The sequence below is a fragment of the Maniola jurtina genome, chromosome 4, assembly GCF_905333055.1.
Source record: "Maniola jurtina chromosome 4, ilManJurt1.1, whole genome shotgun sequence".
Taxonomy (NCBI): Eukaryota; Metazoa; Arthropoda; class Insecta; order Lepidoptera; family Nymphalidae; genus Maniola; species Maniola jurtina.
The window spans coordinates 4,986,030-5,005,733 of NC_060032.1; the positions used below are offsets into that span (position 1 = coordinate 4,986,030).

A 19,704-nucleotide genomic window follows, 5' to 3' on the forward strand; every position below is an offset into this window, starting at 1 on the left:
TTTTTTGTTTATGAACCGATTGACATGAAATAAACACTAAATGCTAAGTGAAGCTTACTACAATATATTAGTGAAAACCGTATCTAAATCGAATAAGCCGTTACTGAGATTAGCGTGCACAAACACACAGACAAACAGACAAAAAAAAAATTAATTACAATTTCGGGTTCGGCATCGATATAATAACAACCCCTGCTACTTTTTTTTATATATTTCCATTGTACAGACACCACTTTTCTACAATTTTATTATATGTATAGATAAAAAAAATGTATGTTTGTCTGTCTTTTCGTTACTTTTTATATGGGTTCCTTCAATCCATTCGTTCGTCCAAGTTGAGTTGAATCTTTCTACAGTTGTTGGTGGCACTTGCGTGAGTATGTCTGAGATAGTAAGTAACATCAACATAAGTATCCAGAGCAAAGCTGATTATATTATAGAGGACATTATACCTATCCGGAAAATAGATTAGTACCTTCCATTAACTCGTTAGATAACCTAACGGAGATTTATTAACATTTAGTAGATTTCCTAACTTTCCTACATAAAAAATGCCTGAAATTCGATTTTATTCGTCAGATATAATAATATGTACATAATGATTGAATTAGCGATTGAAAAATAAATAGTTGGACTGAACATTAAGTTCAGTAATAAAGCTCAGCCGGTTGAATAGTAGGTATAGTTATGCTATTGTTATAGTAACGGAATTTGTTTAATCGATTTCTCCCGGCAGTCCTTAGTTTACACAGATAGCACCATATTAGTTTAACTGGCACAGTTTTACTCATAGACCTATGATTTTTCGCTTCGTTATGGTTTTACCAATAAAACGAAATACGTGATTAATATTGTTTCAAAATGGGTAATACGGAGAGTAATGTCACTAGTGGTGTAAAAAAGCAAGCCGGTACATCGTCACAGAAACTCTACAGATTCATTGATCTCAAAGGTAAAGAATATCTTGTTTGAAAACTTTGTCCAATCTATACCACATCTATACTCCCACTATAACGGACTGTACTTAGTATAGTTACAAGTGTAAATTAAAAATTTATAACACCCCCGATAAGTGAAGGTTACAGTAACTAGAAAAAAGCTGATAACACTCAAACGGCTTAACCGATTTTCTTGGATTATAGCTAAGAACACTCTCGATCAAGCCACCTTTCAAACAAAAACAAACAAAATTAAAATCGGTTCATTAGTTTACGAGCTACGATGCCACAGACGATACACAGATACACACGTCAAATTTATAACACCCCTCTTTTTGGGTCGGGGGTTAAAAATTCAGATCACAAATGTATATTCAGATCTGAATCTTTCGATGCTTAAATCCAGGCGGTGGTCTCCTCGTGGACATGATGAAACGTGCAGTGCAAAATAAGCAGTATGCTGAGATAGACCATGCTATCAAGACTAAAGTGGAGCCCTTTCTTTACAACCGAGGCAAGGGCCGGTATATACCGATATCTCATTTAGTACTGCTGAGGAACAAGGAAAGACCGCGGCATAAACTGGTAAGAATAAAATCAGTAAATCACACTAGGTCCAACAAGATGTCGATTTCTTTTTTTTAAAATATTGTTAGGGTTCCGTACCTCAAAAGGAAAAACGGATCCCTTATAGGATCACTTCATTGTCTGTCTGTCTATCTGTCTGTCCATCTGTCTGTCTGACGTGTATGTCAAGGAAACCCATAGGGTTGGTACTTCCCGTTGACCTAGAATCAGGAAAGGCAGGTAGGTAGGTCTATTAGCACATAACATATTATATAGAACTCATTTGAATACCAAGCGACCAAAGCATTGTTATTTCTCAGTTGCCTCCATTACGAGGTATGGAAAACCCAGACGAAGAGTTTGACGTCGAAAAGGATTGGCCCGCGGTCACACAAGAGGAATACGACGCTAACCCTTCTGCATATAGAGAGCTCTGTTGGGACCTAAAGGTACAAATTCAAATATGTAGTAGGTACTTATCTTCCTTTTATTAAATGCCCTTCATGAAATATCATGAAGGCCGTCTTGTGGCTTCAAGCACTGCTTCTGATCCGAATGAAAACCGAAATCCGAAAAAACACTGCGACATGACAAATGCTGACAGCTGCAAGAGTTTCTAGTACCGCGTTGCCTAACTTTTTTATGCCTCAGAGATCGAGTTTTGTAGGGTGTCTACCTAAAAAACTCCCTTGGTCGCCATCTTTAGCGCATATTAAAAGACGAACTGATGCCCTCAGCTTCGCCCGCGTGGATTTAGGTTTCTAAAAATCCCGTGAGAACTTTTGATTTCCCAGGACAAAAAGCCTATCCGTCATAGCCCGTCCCCGGGATGCAACGTGCTTCTGTACCACGTAAAAAACATTTAAACGAATGGTTCTTTAAAAATCCCGAGGGATCGCCAGGATTTAGGAATGCAATTTCTTACAGCATCAGGGTTGAGGAGTTGCGTCCTCGAGGTCAACGACAAAGTCTTTACTTGGTATAGATACCTTCAATATCAATCATCAATTAATAACCGACAGTTTCTAAATCCCATCAGTTTTGGTAGTCAGGTCCCCTACAGCATCAGGATTGAGGAGTTGGAATCCAAATTTTCTATGAAACAATGTCACCAAGTTCCTCTATCGATTAAAAAAAAAAATACTAAAATCGGTTCAGAAATCTCGGAGATTTCGGTGTAAATAGGAAGAAAAACTCAACTCACTTTTTGAAAGTGGGTTAAAAAAGTAGCCTATGTTACTCCCTGGTCAATCCTCTACTTGTCTTTAGCCCGTTCAAACAGACAGACAGACAGACAAAACGTGTGATTCAGTTACTGTATCGTTCAAATAAACATATTATAAGCTTTATATGAGGTAGTTATTTCGAAATTACAGACGGACACTTCAATTTTATTAATTATAAATATAAATAAATATATATAAAAGTATAGATAACCGTGATATGCCTTCAAAGAGTTCGTTATTTATCCTCGCGTCGCACTGCCGTCAAGTTATAGATTTTCAGACTTTCTTGAGGATCATTGTAAAATATCTATTTTAGGAGCGTGGTGCAGTGGGAGAAACAATCCTTCACCTATGTCTGCTGAACGCAACGTCACTTTTAGCAGATTTGGCGAAGCGACTGCTGCGGTTTTATCCGAAACTTATCAACGATATCTATATGAGCGACGAATATTACGGTAATCAATTTAATATATTTTTCATATACCTATGCAGTTTTGTGAAACTATGATCCAAGAGTCTATAGCAAATTCCGTAGAGGAAAAGTATAAAGCTTCTATATTAGGAACATTAAACTCGCCTATTTGATAGAGCGGAAAATTCTAAATTCAACTACCTAACTATAAACGTATGTATTGAATATTACTAATTTTGCCAAATGAAGGGGCATATTTTGGCGAAATTGAGTAACAATACGTATATTATGTAGGTAAAATACCTTAAACTTAGCTTGATCATTCATGATATCGAAATTAGAAATAGCTATTAATGAGCATTGTATAAAGTCAGCCTGCTGGAATCTATTTAATTGAAAGTGTAACAAAAACGCTGATTTATATTTTATCCAAGTTTCACTACTTAAAGCTACCTTTTATTGTGAGGTAGGTTTGCGCCTTACGACAATCATGCTGATCACACTAATATTATAAAGGAGAAAGTTTGTATGTGTGTGTGTGTGTGTGTATGTTTGTTACTCCTTCACGCAAAAACTACTGGACGGATTGGGCTGAAATTTAGAATGGAGATAGATTATACCCTGGATTAGCACATAGGCTACTTTTTATCCCGGAAAATCAAAGAGTTCCCGCGGGAATTTTAAAAACCTACATCCACGCGAACGAAGTCGCGGGCATCAGCTAGTAAAAAATATTATGTTGAGGTCTAGATTGAGGCGTCCTTACCTATAGAAGATACCTATTTAATCTTGTCTTGGAAGTATTTTAAAATACAATTGGCAGGACGTCCTTATGAGGACGGAGCGAGTCAGCTAATATTTTCTAAAAACTATTACGACGCGACGGTAGGCACCACATATTATCTACTCATGTGGCAGGCACTGTATTTTGTGACGGTAGTGAGGCAATTTAAGCAATAATGTATATTATAAACGTAATAAGTTCATAATAGTTCATCACAAGTTGCACGTTTGTTATTCATTATTTTTGATCGCAGCTTTTGCAACAAAAGCTGGCATTATGTCGACACGGTTCCGTTGCGTGATTTCACCTCTGGCTACGACAAACTTACAAACCTACTTCTGCCTAAAGGGTAGAGGACATCTCGAGAGGACGTTGATAAATAAACAATGTTTCTGAATTATGTAAACGATGGTATTTTTTTGTTTAGGCTTATATAAACGGTTAAGAATGTCAACGGTCAAAACTAGATATCTGTTTATGTTAATTACAATCAAGATACCATAAATTATGTTGATTAAAATATTAGGTAAGTTTTAATTCATCATGAGTATTCCGCGGATACGCAAGGCTTTTTCTCCAGAAAGTATATTAGGTGTGTAGTCATCCATAATCTCGAAGTTTAGTCATTTGTCATTGATTTTATGATTATTGTTAGTCACTACAAAGATCTGGCTGATATTAGATTTTATGGATTATACATAGATAGAGATTAGATAGATTTAAAAAAAAAATACTTTATTTAGGATTTTTTGGACTACTGACCACAAGTAGACAATCTTCAATTTCAATTTTCACTTCGACCCTAAACGTCACCGCAAAAATATTATATTAGAGTATACTTTGTAATAATTATGATAAGCAGTAGATCAGTAGATAGGACCGAAACATATCGGCTACTCTATCAAATTAATAGTTCCTCTGCCCATTTGCCAAAGTGCCGGCAACTTTAGTTAATATGAACTGGCAGTGATTTATTATTAACCTGTGCGTGATGAGCGCGGTGTTTTCATTTAATTATAGCCTTCCAAAGATAACCCGCCATATAGGTACACATAGTGCATAGTTGCGCCGAAATGGACTTTAAATAATTTATTTTGCACTTTATGATTTTACTAGCCGATGCCCGCGACTTCGCTCGCGTGGATTTAGGTTTTTTGAAATCCCGTGGGAACTCTTTGATTTTCCGGGATAAAAAGTAGCCTATGTGCTAATCCAGGATATTATCTATCTCCATTCCAAATTTCAGCCAAATCCGTCCAGTAGTTTTTGCGTGAAGGAGTAACAAACATACACACACACACACACACACACACACACACACACACACACACACACACACACACACACATACAAACTTTCGCCTTTATAATATTAGTGTGATGGAAAACTTTGGGTGTAGACTGTAGGTACTAGTAGTGTATGAAGGAATCGAAAATTTGATTTGTTTTCGAAAAATGTACTGTCACATTAAGCCTGATTCCCACGGTGCGTGATTGTGCGGATTATTACGTACGGTGGACGACCACGAACAGCCGCAATGCGCAAAAGGCTCAAGCGACGACGACGTGTCTGCGCTTCCACGGACGGTATTCTTTCCACGGTCGGTGCGTCGGTGCGGGCTGGCCCGCCTCCGTCTGCAATATTACGCACAGTGGGAAGCGATAGGGATTTCAAACTTCATAAACTTAAGGTGTACCTACCGGTCTACTTCAGAGGCCCTTCTTTGCGCCTACTGCGCCCTCTGCTCGGGACACTTAGAGGGACGCGCGGACAACACCCTCTCCCTGCCAGGTCAATTAGTCTTGGCTAACAATATCCCATAAAGAGAAATCGTTAACCATGTTACCAGCGTACACCGGCCCAAGCGCTGCTGTTTCCCGCAGCGCTAAGGCACACGGGGAGGTTACCTGGCTGGTACCCCTACTTCAGTGGCCCTAGGGTAACTTTTCAAGTTACCGTACACTGCAGCGCGTAAATTATTACGAGCGTATTATTACATATTAGCGTATTTAGGACGATATTTTCTGTTCCTTTTCTATCCAGACTAAACAGTAACGACAGATTTACTCAACATTACCTTAAAAAATTATACTAGGACCTCTGATGATTCAAATTTCAAATATTTGTAGGTGAGAGTGTACTACACATGACAATAGTAAACGAGGACCCGACGATGGTGAAGTTTCTCCTCGACGCTGGGGCAGACTATCACGAGAGATGCTTCGGAAACTTCATGTGTCCTGAGGATCAGAAGGCATCTAGGACCGATTCGTTTGACCACGAATGGGTTAATGTTCAGCCGGATACTAATTATAATGGGTGAGTGGGGTAATTTCATCTTTTCATCACAAATCAAGGATAAAATCTGGAACGAGGAAATTCGTAGAAGAACAAAAGTGACGGATATTATAAGTGACGGATTATAAATCTACACTGCCGCAAATAATAAATGAACACTAGTCAAAAAAAATCAACTGGTTACGTAACTGTGTCTGTAAAAACCAGCCAAGTGCGAGTCGGACTCTCACGTGGAGATTTTCGTACTATCGTATAACAAATAACACTTTTTTTTTGTGATTTAAACACAAATTCACGGTTTCCAGATTTCCCCATTACTTGTTTCATCAATAAGACATTGCTACCCGCCAAATATCATGATTCTAGGTTAACGGGAAGTACCTATAGGCTTTGATACCGTTGACGGACCTTGACAGACGACGTAGTGATCTTATAACGGTTTCTTTTTTCTCCGGAGATACGGAACCCTAAAATTGAACTTACTATGCTTAATAAATTATATGCTCTAGCACAAAGGGGAAAGTTTATACGCCTTTTAAGGCTCTGATATTAATTTCTCCCTGATAATGAGTTTAGCTTGTAAAAACTTTCGAGTTTATACGTCTTTATGTTAAGCTTTTTCAAACACTTCTCAGGTTTCGTTTAAAAAGATTGTTAATTGACTGAATCCGTAGACCGTATACTATACAATAATATATTGGCGGAAAAGAAGGTGTTATTCTGTGGTTTTATCAAAACTAACTTTATGTTCATGACACATAAGGGTTGTTTTCACTAGGTACGTGTATTGGGGAGAATACCCGCTAAGTTTTGCTGCATGTCTTGGCCAGGAGGAATGTTACAGGCTGATCTTAGCGAGAGGAGCTGATCCAAACAAGCAGGACACTAATGGAAATACTGTTCTACATATGCTGATCATTTATGATAAAATGGTAACTTTTTGCTGCTGAATTCTCGTCTTTTTAATCTCTCGAGGGAGTAAGCTGTATTATCACAGTTAAGTTTAGTAGGCTCAAAATTCAAAGTTTACTGTTAAATAATAAATTCCTTCAAAATCTGTTCAGGAACAGCTACTATTATAGATGCGAATGTGTGTTTGTCTGACTGTCTGTTACCTTTTCACGGCCCATCTATTGATTTTGATGGGTACAGAGAACCCGGAGATTGGCATGGATGGCAGAGATTCGTCCCAGAAAATCAAAGAGTACCTACCCACGGATTTTTAAATCAAAGTAGTCAAAGTCGCGGGCTAGTAAAATTATAAACGCCATCTTCAGTCATCATATTTACAATTTAAGCGTCGTTGCTAAATATTCCCTAGAATTCTGTTAACTTATATTTTTTTCAAGGAATAGAATACGCTTACCACTGCACTGGTTCGGAAATGCTTTGTTCATTATAATTCTGTATTCATTCACAGAGCACTTTTGACATGGCTTACGAAGTGGGAGCATCTTTAAACAATAAAAATGTCCTACATTTGACACCTCTGACCCTCGCTGCTAAGTTGGCGCGAGTCGAGCTTTTCTTTCACATCCTCAATATCGAAAGGGAGATATACTGGCAAATTGGTGCGACGACTTGCGCGGCGTATCCTCTGGGCCAAGTGGATACTATCGATACGGAAACTGGGAGGATAAGCAAGGATTCGGCATTGAATTTGGTAGTTTTTGGTGTAAGTACCTACTTAATCATACAATAGTAGAAAGTATCTACAGTAAGTTTTAGGAGTTATGTGCGTTTTAAGCAATTAAGTATCACTTGCTTTAAGGGGTAAGGAAAAAATTGTGAAGGAACCTGCATGCCTGAGAGTTCTCCATAATGTTCTCAAAGGTTTGCCGATATGTACCTACTGGGCCAGCGTGGCGTACTGTGGCCTATACTATTCTAATTTTGAGAGAAGACCTGTGCGCAGTGATGGGCTGGCGATAAATTAATCATGATGATGATGATGTGAACACTACATTTTTAATGCTTATCCATAGATATAACTATACCTATCTTTATTTTAGTTAACACTGTCCCTCTATAGAATCTTTATGAACCAGTTGGCGATGAAGTGGTATTAGAGCCAATGATTCTATGTGTGTGTGTTTTCCCCAGGAGAAAGACGAACATTTAGAACTATTAGAAGGGATGCTGATCGATCTTCTAAAGACGAAATGGAACACGTTCGTAAAGTTTCGTTTCTACCGTCAATTCATCTTGTTTTCTTGCTACTTCCTGATTTCTCTCGTGTGTTTCACCCTACGCCCTGGACCACCTGATCGGCCGGTTAATGGTACGGTGGTTAACAGTACTATGGGACCTTTGACCAATGATACTGAATTGGTGTCTGAAATTGGTGAGTCTTTTTTTATTGCGGAACAGGCTTGCGCGTACCAACTATCAGCTTAATAAAAAGCAAAGATGACTTCTAAGTCGGAGCGCACTAGAAAGTACTTATTGACTCTTGCCTTGAAGGTATATTTAGGTTATATCTGGCAGGAAACATGGATGCCGGAAGGGCATTCCCCATCTTCGTGGTCTTGTCTACGTCTTGGTGATTTTTGCTTGCTACCAGGTTTTCTTTTTCAATTTTCGACATTAAAAATTGGTTGCCCGTAAGAATCGGTTCAATAAAAGTACTTAATACAAAAAAAAAACCGCAAGATGTAGAAAAAATAGGTACATAAGTAGATACGAAGGTGAGGCTAAACAATCTGTTTATGAAAGTCTATATATACCGCTTATCTGAAACGATTTCTGAGGTAATCACATGTTGGGGAACAGGTTTCGATTGATCTCAGTAACAATTAAAAGGTAGGACTATAATAGTTTTTATATTTACAGAAAACAATTGCACTATACCAAAAACTGGCGTGGAATTCGACCCAGGAGACGTTGAGGTTTTTAACAGTACAAAGCCAGGAGGCGTCCAATGCGGCAGTTTCAAAAGTCATCCGAAAGAGAAAGAAAAACGTAAGGAAGTCAAAACCACCTTCTTATCCCCAAAGTCTAGCATACCTACCTACATGAAATTCAAAACACGCAGAAGTTGATTTTATAATAGAGCTCGAACTCGAAGAAAAGAATTGAATTTCTTGGCAAATGTATCCGCAATATTGTGATCTTGTGGTGTACAAATTTTTAAAGTTCTCGAGTGTTCATGTCGGGATTGTTATAAGTTATAACAAATAAAATAAATAAGTTACTTTTATACAGCTAGTACTGAAGCTCCCAGGGAAAATGACATGGAAGGTTGGTGGGAAGATCTAACTGAGGATTGCAGATTGATGAACTTTGATTCATGGCAAGCTAAGGTTAGATGGAAAATACTGCACTCTAAGTTAAGCCCAGAAACATTAACTTACTCTTGCTCTCATCTTGAAGTTACTCAAGTTATACGTTGTTGGAAACACTGCAGCCACCGGCAGTGTTTTCTTTATGTTAGCTTTTCGTTTCAGAAACGTTGATCTCAACCAATATTGTTCTTAGCGGACGGTTAGTAGGTAGATTCAAAACAACAGAGAGACTTCGCTTTTCATATGCGTGCATAGAACATATTAAGCTAAGCTGATTCCTAGTTCCAATGTATACGTACTACAATACGTAAATACTAAATAAGTGCTAATAAATACATGAAGTTTTGGCTGGTTCTACTGTTGTCATGTTTCATTGTATTGTATTCAAAAAGTGACTTTTTATATTATATTAAACGTGATTTAATTTGATTTCAGGTGCGAATAAGCGCAGAGCTGATGCTATGGGTTGGCGCATTGGCATATATCGGGGCAGCGTTACGCGAAGCAAGATTTCTGGGGCTCAAAATGTTTTTTGAGAACTTGAGTACTGTTCCATCGAGGTAAGTTCGAAATACTTTATTTGAATTCAGAGCGAAGCCAAGGAAGTAGATCCTGAGCGTAGCGAGGAATTTAATATACGCCGCCCGAGAACAAAATATTTTGGCCCCGAGTGAGACGCACTAGTTTTTATCACCTATGATACAAAACACACTAAAGCACGAACCATAAGAACAACATAGAATTAATAGAATAGATACTTGGATGAATGGTTATCATGGGTTATCTAGATTTGTTCCCGCTAGCCCCTAATGCCAATGTTCGCTTTTCGAATAGAATGAAAAATAAGTCTAAAGGAGTAATTTTTGTATGTTTATGATTTACCCTTTAAAAACGGAAGCGTTTAGGTTTCCGATAAGTTTATGTCTCCGTTTTACATAATCCTTTAGTACCCTATTTCGGCGGTGTAAATGTTCTCAAGAGGCAGTTAGGTTCTGGATGTGACGTTAATCTGCCAAATGCTCCATATATAGCGGTGTTGCTATCCCTGCCACAGACCGATTGCTCCCTTGACGTACTCATTGTACTTAAATGAGTACCTAGTGACAAAATGGCCACTTAGTTACCAGGTCTAAACAGTGTATTATCATGATCAACCCATCGTCGACTCATTACTGAGCACAGTCTCTCGAAATGAGCACGCTGGCCAAGTGCGGATTCGCAGACTTCACTCACCTTTGAGAACACTGTGGAGAACTCTCAGGCATGCAGGTTTCCTCACGATGTTTTCCTTCTCCGTAAAAACCAGAGATATTAAATTGCTTAAAATGCATATAACTTCGAAAAGTCGGAGGCGCATGCTTGAGATCGAACCTCTAACATGCCCAATAGGTGGCGGACGTCTAAATCACTAGGCTCAAACTGTTTATGTGTGAACCGAAATTCTAGATCTTTTGAAGTTGCTACGGCTGGCCGCGTGTTTACTAAGGTCGGTATACCTAGATAAGCAGAAAGCACTTCATGCTATAAAAAAAATTATGGACAAATTTTATAAAAAAACTCATAAAGTGCTTATCTTCTGTTGCAACTTCAGATCGATCTAGAAGCGTGGCCTCATCTGTACCAACTTTGCTTCCAGAGTGATGTTCCTATTCTCTTGCTTGCTGATGGTGGCGTTGCCGACGCTCCGTCTGTGGTGCGCCGACGAAGAGGAAGACCACCTCGCAGTTATTATTATGCTAACGACTGCGCCATACTTTTTGTTTTTCTGTCGGTAAGTTTCTATCGAGATCAGTACCAACCAAACAAGCGTGTAAAATCTATACTTAATTATTTTCAAATTCAAATTCAAAATTCAAATTCAAAATGTTTTTATTCAATTAGACTTTTACAAGTTCTTTCGAATCGTCAAAAGCATCTACCACTGGTTCGGAATGCCTTTCCTACCGAGAAGAACCAGCAAGAAACTCGGCGGTTGCTCTTTTCAAAGATTTGATATACAATATTATGCCATGTATAAAAGCAATTGAAGTCCTGCGCATTGCTGGAGCGAATCGAAGTTCAAATCCACGCTTTTTTATCATTTACATAATCTTCGATAGTATAATATGCTTTTCTCAAGAGCATATTTTTAATAGATTTTTTGAACCTGTGTAAAGGCAAGTCCAAAATTGACTGAGGAATTTTGTTATAGAAGATTATACCCATTCCCACAAATGACTTTTGGACCTTCCTGAGACGGAGCGTAGGAGTCGCAAGCCTGTTACGGTGTCTAGTCAGCCTGTTGTGTAGATCGCCAACCCTCTTGTAACTAAGAATATTTTGTCTTACAAAAATTATGTTGTTGTAAATATATTGAGAGGCTACGGTAAGGACACCTATTTCCTTAAATTTTTCTCGAAGTGAATCGCGTGGTTTTAAGTTATAAATTGCGCGTATTGCCCTTTTTTGTAATACAAAAATTCTCCCAATATCTGCCGCTCTACCCCATATTAAGATTCCATAAGACATAATACTATGAAAATAAGCAAAATATACTATCTTTGCGGTCTCCACGTCAGTTAATTGTCGAATCTTTCTAACCGCGTAAGCAGCAGAGCTTAGTTTGCCAGCAAGAGTTGATATATGGGTGCCCCATTGCAGCTTCGCATCTAAGGTTATCCCCAAAAATGTAGTAGTCTCTTCTATTTTCAAAATATCATTATTTATCCTTAAATTAATGTTACTTGTGTTCTTGGTATTGGGCAGTGCGAATTCAATACACTTAGTTTTTTTTGCATTTAAAAGTAGATTATTTACAGTAAACCAGTGAGTTACCTGAGATATGGCACCATTTATATCGTCAAAATTGTCCTTATTTCTATCGACTTTAAAAATCAAAGACGTATCGTCAGCAAATAGTACGATATCGCAAATATTTTGGACTACATATGGTAAATCGTTTATGTATACTAAGAACATGAAAGGACCTAGAATAGAGCCTTGAGGAACACCCATTAGTGAGGCTGATCCGGATGACTTCACATCATTCACACATACTGTTTGAATACGATCACTAAGATAGGACGCAATGAGACCAAGCGCAGTGTCTTTGATTCCATAGTGGCTCAATTTAACTAAAAGAGTCTCGTGCTCAACGCAATCAAATGCCTTGGATAAATCACAGAAAATACCAATGGCATTCTGTGACCCCTCCCACGCATTGAATATATGCTTTAACAGCATTGCGGCCGCGTCGGTTGTTGATCGACCTTTAGTGAAGCCATACTGTTCAGAATGGAGTAGCTTATTAAAATTGAAATGCTGAAGCAGTTGGTTGAGCATGATTTTCTCAAATATCTTGCTCAGTGTTGGCAAAATTGAAATTGGCCTGTAATTGTTTGGGTCACTTTTGCTACCCGATTTAAAAAGAGGTATCAATTTACTACATTTCATGAGATCTGGAAAAGCGCCTGTATCCACAGACTCATTAAAAATTAAGGCTAGATATGGCGCAATAATATCAATAATATTGTTAATTATTTTTACTGATATTCCCCACAGATCTCCGGTTTTTTTGCTTTGTAAAGATTTGAACACTTTAACAATGTCATATGGAGTAACGTATTCAAACCTAAACAACACACCGCATTCAGTGACATTGGCCCTGAGAAGATCATAGGCTTCTGTTGGTGAAGAGCTAAGGGAACTAGTAGTGATGACTGGAATGTTCTGGAAAAAATTCTCAAATGTATTTGCAATTTCAATATTGGAGTCAATAATACGGTTATTAATTTTTAGCTCCGAATTATTATTTTCCGCTTATTATTTTCAGAAAGTCTGTTTTATATTTTTTATCCGACTGCGGCAAAGCCAAAAGGAAGGGTATGATTTTAGCTGTCTATGTATGTATGTTTTATTTACATATGATCCACTGTAGAGCCTAAACTACTTACTGGGTTGATTGTGATCATTGAGGTGTTGACTGTTGACCGATTTGGTATTATGGTCCGGGTGACATAGGTTTCATTTTATACTAACAAGATCAAGAATATGACGAACGTTAGATCTATCAACACTTTTACAGGCCAGGTAACTGTCGTAACATATTTTGCTAAAAACTGGGATTAGAAACTTAAAACTCTAACAGTTTCTTTTATTACGTAGGCACTTACCAAGAAAAGATGTTCCAAAATTCCACCCGTAAAAAAAATCTTTGAAAGTCCCTCATTTTGCGAGTTATACCCATAAAAAATGACATTTAGGCTTTGGGTCTAAAATAAAGGAGAACCTACGTGTTTCAAGGTTTTTTGAAATTCCACCCTTTCGCCGATTTTCAAAAATTCCACTCGAGAATCGCCGGGGTGATCAGCTAGCTTAATTTAAGAATCCTTGTCCAGAATTTTCACACTGAAGCATTATTAAATTGTCTTTGTACCTGTTATTTTAAATAACATTGCTTAAAATTGACTACGCCGATCTAAAATATAATTGGATTGGGGCGTTTCAGTAACTTCATCAAAGGGAATGTACCTGATAAACTTGAAATAAAGTTCAAATACCTACTTGGCTTCATTATGAATATAAACTGCTCACAATAAAAGAGAAGAACGGTCACTGGGGCCTTTATTAAAAGCATTTAACCTATAGTAGAGAAAGGAAACTGTAAAACAACCGGTGTACTTAAAACACACGATTTTAATTTATTGTGTCCCCAAAAGTCTTCTCTTACGTTGCATTTAAAAAAAAACTTACTTGTTCCAGTGGATTTAAAACTGTTGGACCATTCGTTGTGATGATATACAGAATGGTAATGGGTGATCTTCTTCGGTTTGTTTGCATTTATCTCGTGTTTGTTATGGGATTTTCACAAGGTAAGTAAAAAATATATATACACAGGTACCATCATTAATTTTCAACACAAATAGTTGACAGACCTTGGTAAATTTCAATCCGGGTATCTTTAAAACAAGAGTGAATAGGCACCTTCTAGGTAAACGCGTCCCATCTTAGACCACATCATCACTTTCCATCAGGTGTGATTGTGGTCAAGCGCTTGCCTATAGTGAAAAAAAAAAAAAAAAGTTTTCACTAAAACAACATAAGAACAATAGCCCAGCCTTCGTTAAAGTTTTTTGTTTTTACCTGTTTTGTTCCGAGAAAATATGAAACTTTCTGCAAAGCGATTTCAATCACTCGCAATTCCCTATTGTACTCAACTAAACTTTTAGGTCGGAAAATCCCTTGTCAGATACTGTATACCTACTAATGTTTAATGGATGATTTATCATGTCATTGTTTGTAAATCACAAAATATATTGTATATTCTTTATCCGGACGCAAAAATATATCTACAAACTTTCGATTTTTTTAATTATAAATTCCCAAATGGCCCATGTCAGGAATAGATAGGTATAAGATCACTAACACTAGTTTTAAGGTGTGTTATTACTAACAATTTTGATCAATTTTATGGTCGAAGTAAAGGATTTTTATTTTATTTTTATTTTTATTTATAAGACCACTACGCTTACCACAATGCCAAGGAGGACGTCAAAAATTCCTTTCTTTTCAGCCTATTACGTAATATTTCTATCATTCGACAACCCAAACACACCAGAAGGCGTGGATGATTCGGTATCCAATCCTATGCCTTCGCCGATGGAGAGCATAATGGCCATGTTCCTCATGTCACTGACGTCATTTTCTGATTACTTTGGAGCGTTCGAGAGAACTGATCATGAAATAGCAGCTAAGGTAATAACTCATATAATGTATTTTCTTTTAAAGATGGATCAAGTTATTTTGAATTTCAATTGCTTACCTACTTTTTTTTCGATTCCAAGTTAGTGACTGTGATCTCACTAGGTGGTAACTAAGTTGGAAGCGGGCTAACTTAGAAGGGCTAAGGAGGTTTTATTAAATCCATACATTCCATTATTCCTACATGGTTATCTTACCGGAACAAAATCAAATGGCGGCACGGTTTTGGCGGTAAGGTGGTAACTAACCACGGCTGGATGTTTAAATCCATCGCTGCTTTTAGTTCAATTTTAATATTTTTAACCCCCGACCCAAAAAGAGGGGTGTTATAAGTTTGACGCGTGTATCTGTGTATTTTTTTTTTTTTTTTTTTTTAAATTATATAGACTAGCGCTTGGCTGCAATCAGACCTGCTAGCAAGTGATGATGCAGCCTAAGATGGAGCGCGCTTGCCTAGAAGTTGCCTATTCACTCTTGACTTGAAGGTACCCATATTATAGGTGGAAGGGAAAACTGACGCCGGAAGGGCGTTCCATATCCTAGCGGTTCGAATTAGGAAAGAGGAAGCAAATCGTTTCGTACGTGTTCGAGGAATTTCGACTACGTACGGATGCAGACCTTGACGATGCCTGGCAGTACGATGATAGAAAGGTGAAGGAGGAACCAGGTCAAAGAGTTCTTGTGCACACTCTCCGAAATATATCCTGTAGAATACCGATAGACTGGCAACTTTACGCCGATGTTCTAAACTTTGGAGTTTAGTTTTCATCAGTGCTTCGTCACCAATGAGTCTTCTAGCTCGGCGATCCACCGAATCCAATGCTTCGAGCTGGTACTTGGCAGAGCCATCCCATAAATGGCTGCAGTACTCCATGCACGATCGAACTTGAGCTTGGTACAGGGTGAGAAGCTGTTCCGGCGTGAAGTACCGCTTGACTTTGTTGAGGATGCCAAGTTTCTTGCCAGCTGTTTTTGCCTTGGATTCGATGCATTGTCCAAAGTTGAGATTGGACGAAATGTTGATTCCTAGAAGCTCAACACTATCGGTAATCGGAACGGGTATACTTCGGAAAGTCGGAGTAAGTGGGAATGGACTCCGTTTCGCGGTGAATAAACACGCTTGCGTTTTGGTGGCGTTAAATTTGACAAGATTGTATGTGTCTGTAGCACTGTAGCTCCTAAACTAATGAACCGATTTTAATTTAGTTTTTTTTGTTTGAAAGGTGGCTTGATCAAGAGTGTTCTTAGCTATAATCCAAGAAAATCGGTTTAGCCGTTTGAAAGTTATCAGCTCTTTTCTAGTTACTGTAACCTTCACTTATCGGGGGAGTTATAAATTTTTGATTTACATTTGTTAAACAATTTGAGTTGGTAAATAATAAATAAGATCATTTTTTTCAGCTTTTATTCGTAATATACATGATAATAGTAGCAATCCTACTCGTTAACATGTTGATCGCTATGATGGGTAACACTTACCAGAAGATTGCCGAAACTCGAAACGAGTGGCAGAGGCAATGGGCTAGAATAGTACTAGTGGTAGAGAGGGGTGTACCGCCCGCTCAGAGGCTGAAGCAGTTGTTGGCTTATAGTCAACCGATGGCCAGTGGGAAGAGAGCTCTAGTCTTGAGAATTAACCAAAAGGTAAGTTTAAAATAAGGCAAGGTAGTAAGCTTAGGTAGGTGAGGCATAATGAACATTCAGTTAATATCATTAAGTAGATAATGACTAAAGTCGAAACACTTTTAATATGTATTATAGCAGCAATAACTGGCTAGTTACAGTGATATAATATTGTATTGGCTAGATAGATACAATCCATACTTCCATACTAATATGAAACAAATGCGAAAGTGTGTCTATCTGTCTGCTAGTTTTTCACGGCCCAACAATCTAACCGATTTTGATGAAGGTAGAGCGTTAGCTTACATCTTAGGGAAGGACATAGGCAATTTTTTATCGCGGAAAATCAAAAAGTTCCCACGAGATTTTTTAAAAACCTTAATCCACGCGGACGAAGTCGCGGGTATTATCTAGTAGAGAATAAACCAAAAGGAAAGTCTAAAGTAGGTACGAATTAAACAACAGATTTCATATTAATATCCATATTTAATATTACAAATGAGAAATTGCGAATACTGTCTGCTAGCTTTTCACAGCCCATCTGTTTAGCGTATTTTGACGAAATTTTGTACAGAGATAGCTTCAAACCTGGGATGAACATACGCTTTTTGACTCGGAAAATCAGAGTTCCCACTGGATTTTGTTGCAATGCGATTTTGATCTCTGATAACAAAGAAAGATGCTCTAGTGTATGATTTACACAGTTGCTAATTTTGAATGTGTTTGCAGGATGAAGACAAGGAAGAAATGAAGGAAATCCTGGAAATGAAGCGAACTCACGAGCGCATAGTCGCTAAGAGGAAGCAGCGAGACGAGGAATTGAAGGGGATGAAGGGGAAACTGCCTCCACCACCTGTTAGGGATTACCCTACCAAGAAAAATCCGAATGCTGTTAAAAAGCCAAGCAAATTGATTATGTAGAACTGATAAAGTGACATATTTAAGTATTAAAATATTTACTTATCTTATTTTAATTGAGCTTATTAAGCGTAGTGACAAAATGTAACTTATTTGTTTCGAACTTATTAATAAAGAAATTAATAATGATAAATTAGCATTATTTGCCAAAATTAACCTAATGGTAAATTATATATTAAAAATAAATAAAAATCATGATTTTAATTAAATTGTTCTCTATAATTAATGTATTATCCCCCATAAACTACCGCTATACAAAACATCTAATAAAAAAAAATATTACTACATTCCAAGACCCTAGTATTTTCGCATTTACGAGGAGGTATCTATATCTAATACTAGAGGATGCCCGCGGCTTCGTCCGCGTGGATTTAGGTTTTTAAAGATCCCGCGGGAACTGTTTGGTTTTCCGGGATAAAAAGTAGCCTATGTCCGTCCCCGGGATATAAGCTAACACTGTACCAAACGTCAGAATCGGTTAAACTTTTGGGCCGTGAAAAGGTAGCATACAGACAGACAGGCAGACAGACAGACACATTTTCGCATTTATAAATTATTATTAGTATGGATTAATAGAATAGTGATATCAATAATTATGACCTCGAAATTGCTAATAATTAATTATAGAGCATTGACCTTAGCTCGTATTCAGTTATGTCAATCAAAATCCTTCGAATTGAAATACGGTAGCATAACTTAACTAAAATTAAGCCAATGCGTTGATGATTATATGGAAACTCTTAAAAGGTCACGTAGCAAAATTATTGCCTAAGACCGCGTTCTGCGACCCACATTTAAGCACAGAAGTACCCAAAGGTGTAAACATAGTGTCAGTAGGTAGTTCAAATTTCTCTCTTACCTAATTGTTTACAGTTTTTCTACTTGCTAAGCCAATACGGACTGAAATAGGGATATGTCCGTCCTTAGTCAAAGCCAATGTATAGTCCGTACAAAATGACTACGTTATGTATGTATGTATTTATTATTTATATAATAACATACATTTTTAACCCCCGACCTAAAAAGAGGGGTTTTATAAGTTTGACGTGTGTGTCTATGTATCTGTCTGTGGCATCGTAGCTAAACGAATGAACCGATTTTAATTTAGTTTTTTTTTTGTTTGTAAGGTGGCTTAATCGAGCTAGAACCGAAGAAAATCAGTTCAGCCGTTTGAAAGTTATCAGCTCTTTCCTAATTTTCTTATAGAGGTTTTTGTGTCGGGGGTTTTTAAATTTTGAGTTATATTTCTTTTCCTTATTAACTTACATATACCCTTTTACCCTTTCTCACTAGTCATTATATTATCCTCTGTAACGTGGTTGCCTGGCAGCAGAGATCGCTTCAAAGCAACTTACCTACTAATATTTTTGTTGTGAAATGTTTTACTTTTGTGTTTCTTTTTATCATGGTGTACAATTAAACAATAAAGCATATTGCAATTTCAATGACTTCTCACACGCTATTTTAACTCTACGAGTCAACTGTCATGTTAAAAGTACGGATAAGGACTAAAATCGTGTTATTGACATGATATATTTGACACATAAAGTTAAAATGGCGCGTGAGAACTCATTTTTTACGCATTATACACAAAATATTGCGTTGTCGCCAAAAGTCAAGGGGAATTTCTCACGTACGCGTGCATAATAGCATTCTCACATTATCCGATCCGACATCGATAAGACGCTACTATATGCTTGACCGCGATACTTCAAAAGATCTCTTTTTAACCCCCGACCCAAAAAGAGGGGTGTTATAAGTTTGACGTGTGTATCTGTGTATCTGTGTGTCTGTGTATCTGTGTATCTGTGTATCTGTGTATCTGTATATCTGTCTGTGGCATCGTAGCGCCTAAACGAATGAACCAATTTTAATTTAGTTTTTTTTGTTTGAAAGGTGGCTTGATCGAGAGTGT

General features: G+C 37.6%; 1 protein-coding gene across 1 annotated transcript; it reads left to right on the forward strand.

Moving 5' to 3' along the window:
• Positions 1–833: 833 nt before the first annotated feature.
• Positions 834–17,815, forward strand: LOC123864770 (transient receptor potential cation channel subfamily V member 5). Its single transcript, XM_045905435.1, has 16 exons — positions 834–952; positions 1,345–1,523; positions 1,826–1,954; positions 3,048–3,186; positions 6,057–6,246; positions 7,004–7,157; positions 7,646–7,900; positions 8,329–8,569; positions 9,058–9,186; positions 9,430–9,527; positions 9,945–10,069; positions 11,146–11,280; positions 14,250–14,359; positions 15,061–15,242; positions 16,650–16,892; positions 17,601–17,815. Exons 1-16 carry the CDS (start codon positions 862–864, stop codon positions 17,790–17,792), a joined length of 2,592 nt encoding a protein of 863 aa, XP_045761391.1. The 5' UTR covers positions 834–861; the 3' UTR covers positions 17,793–17,815.
• Positions 17,816–19,704: the final 1,889 nt, after the last annotated feature.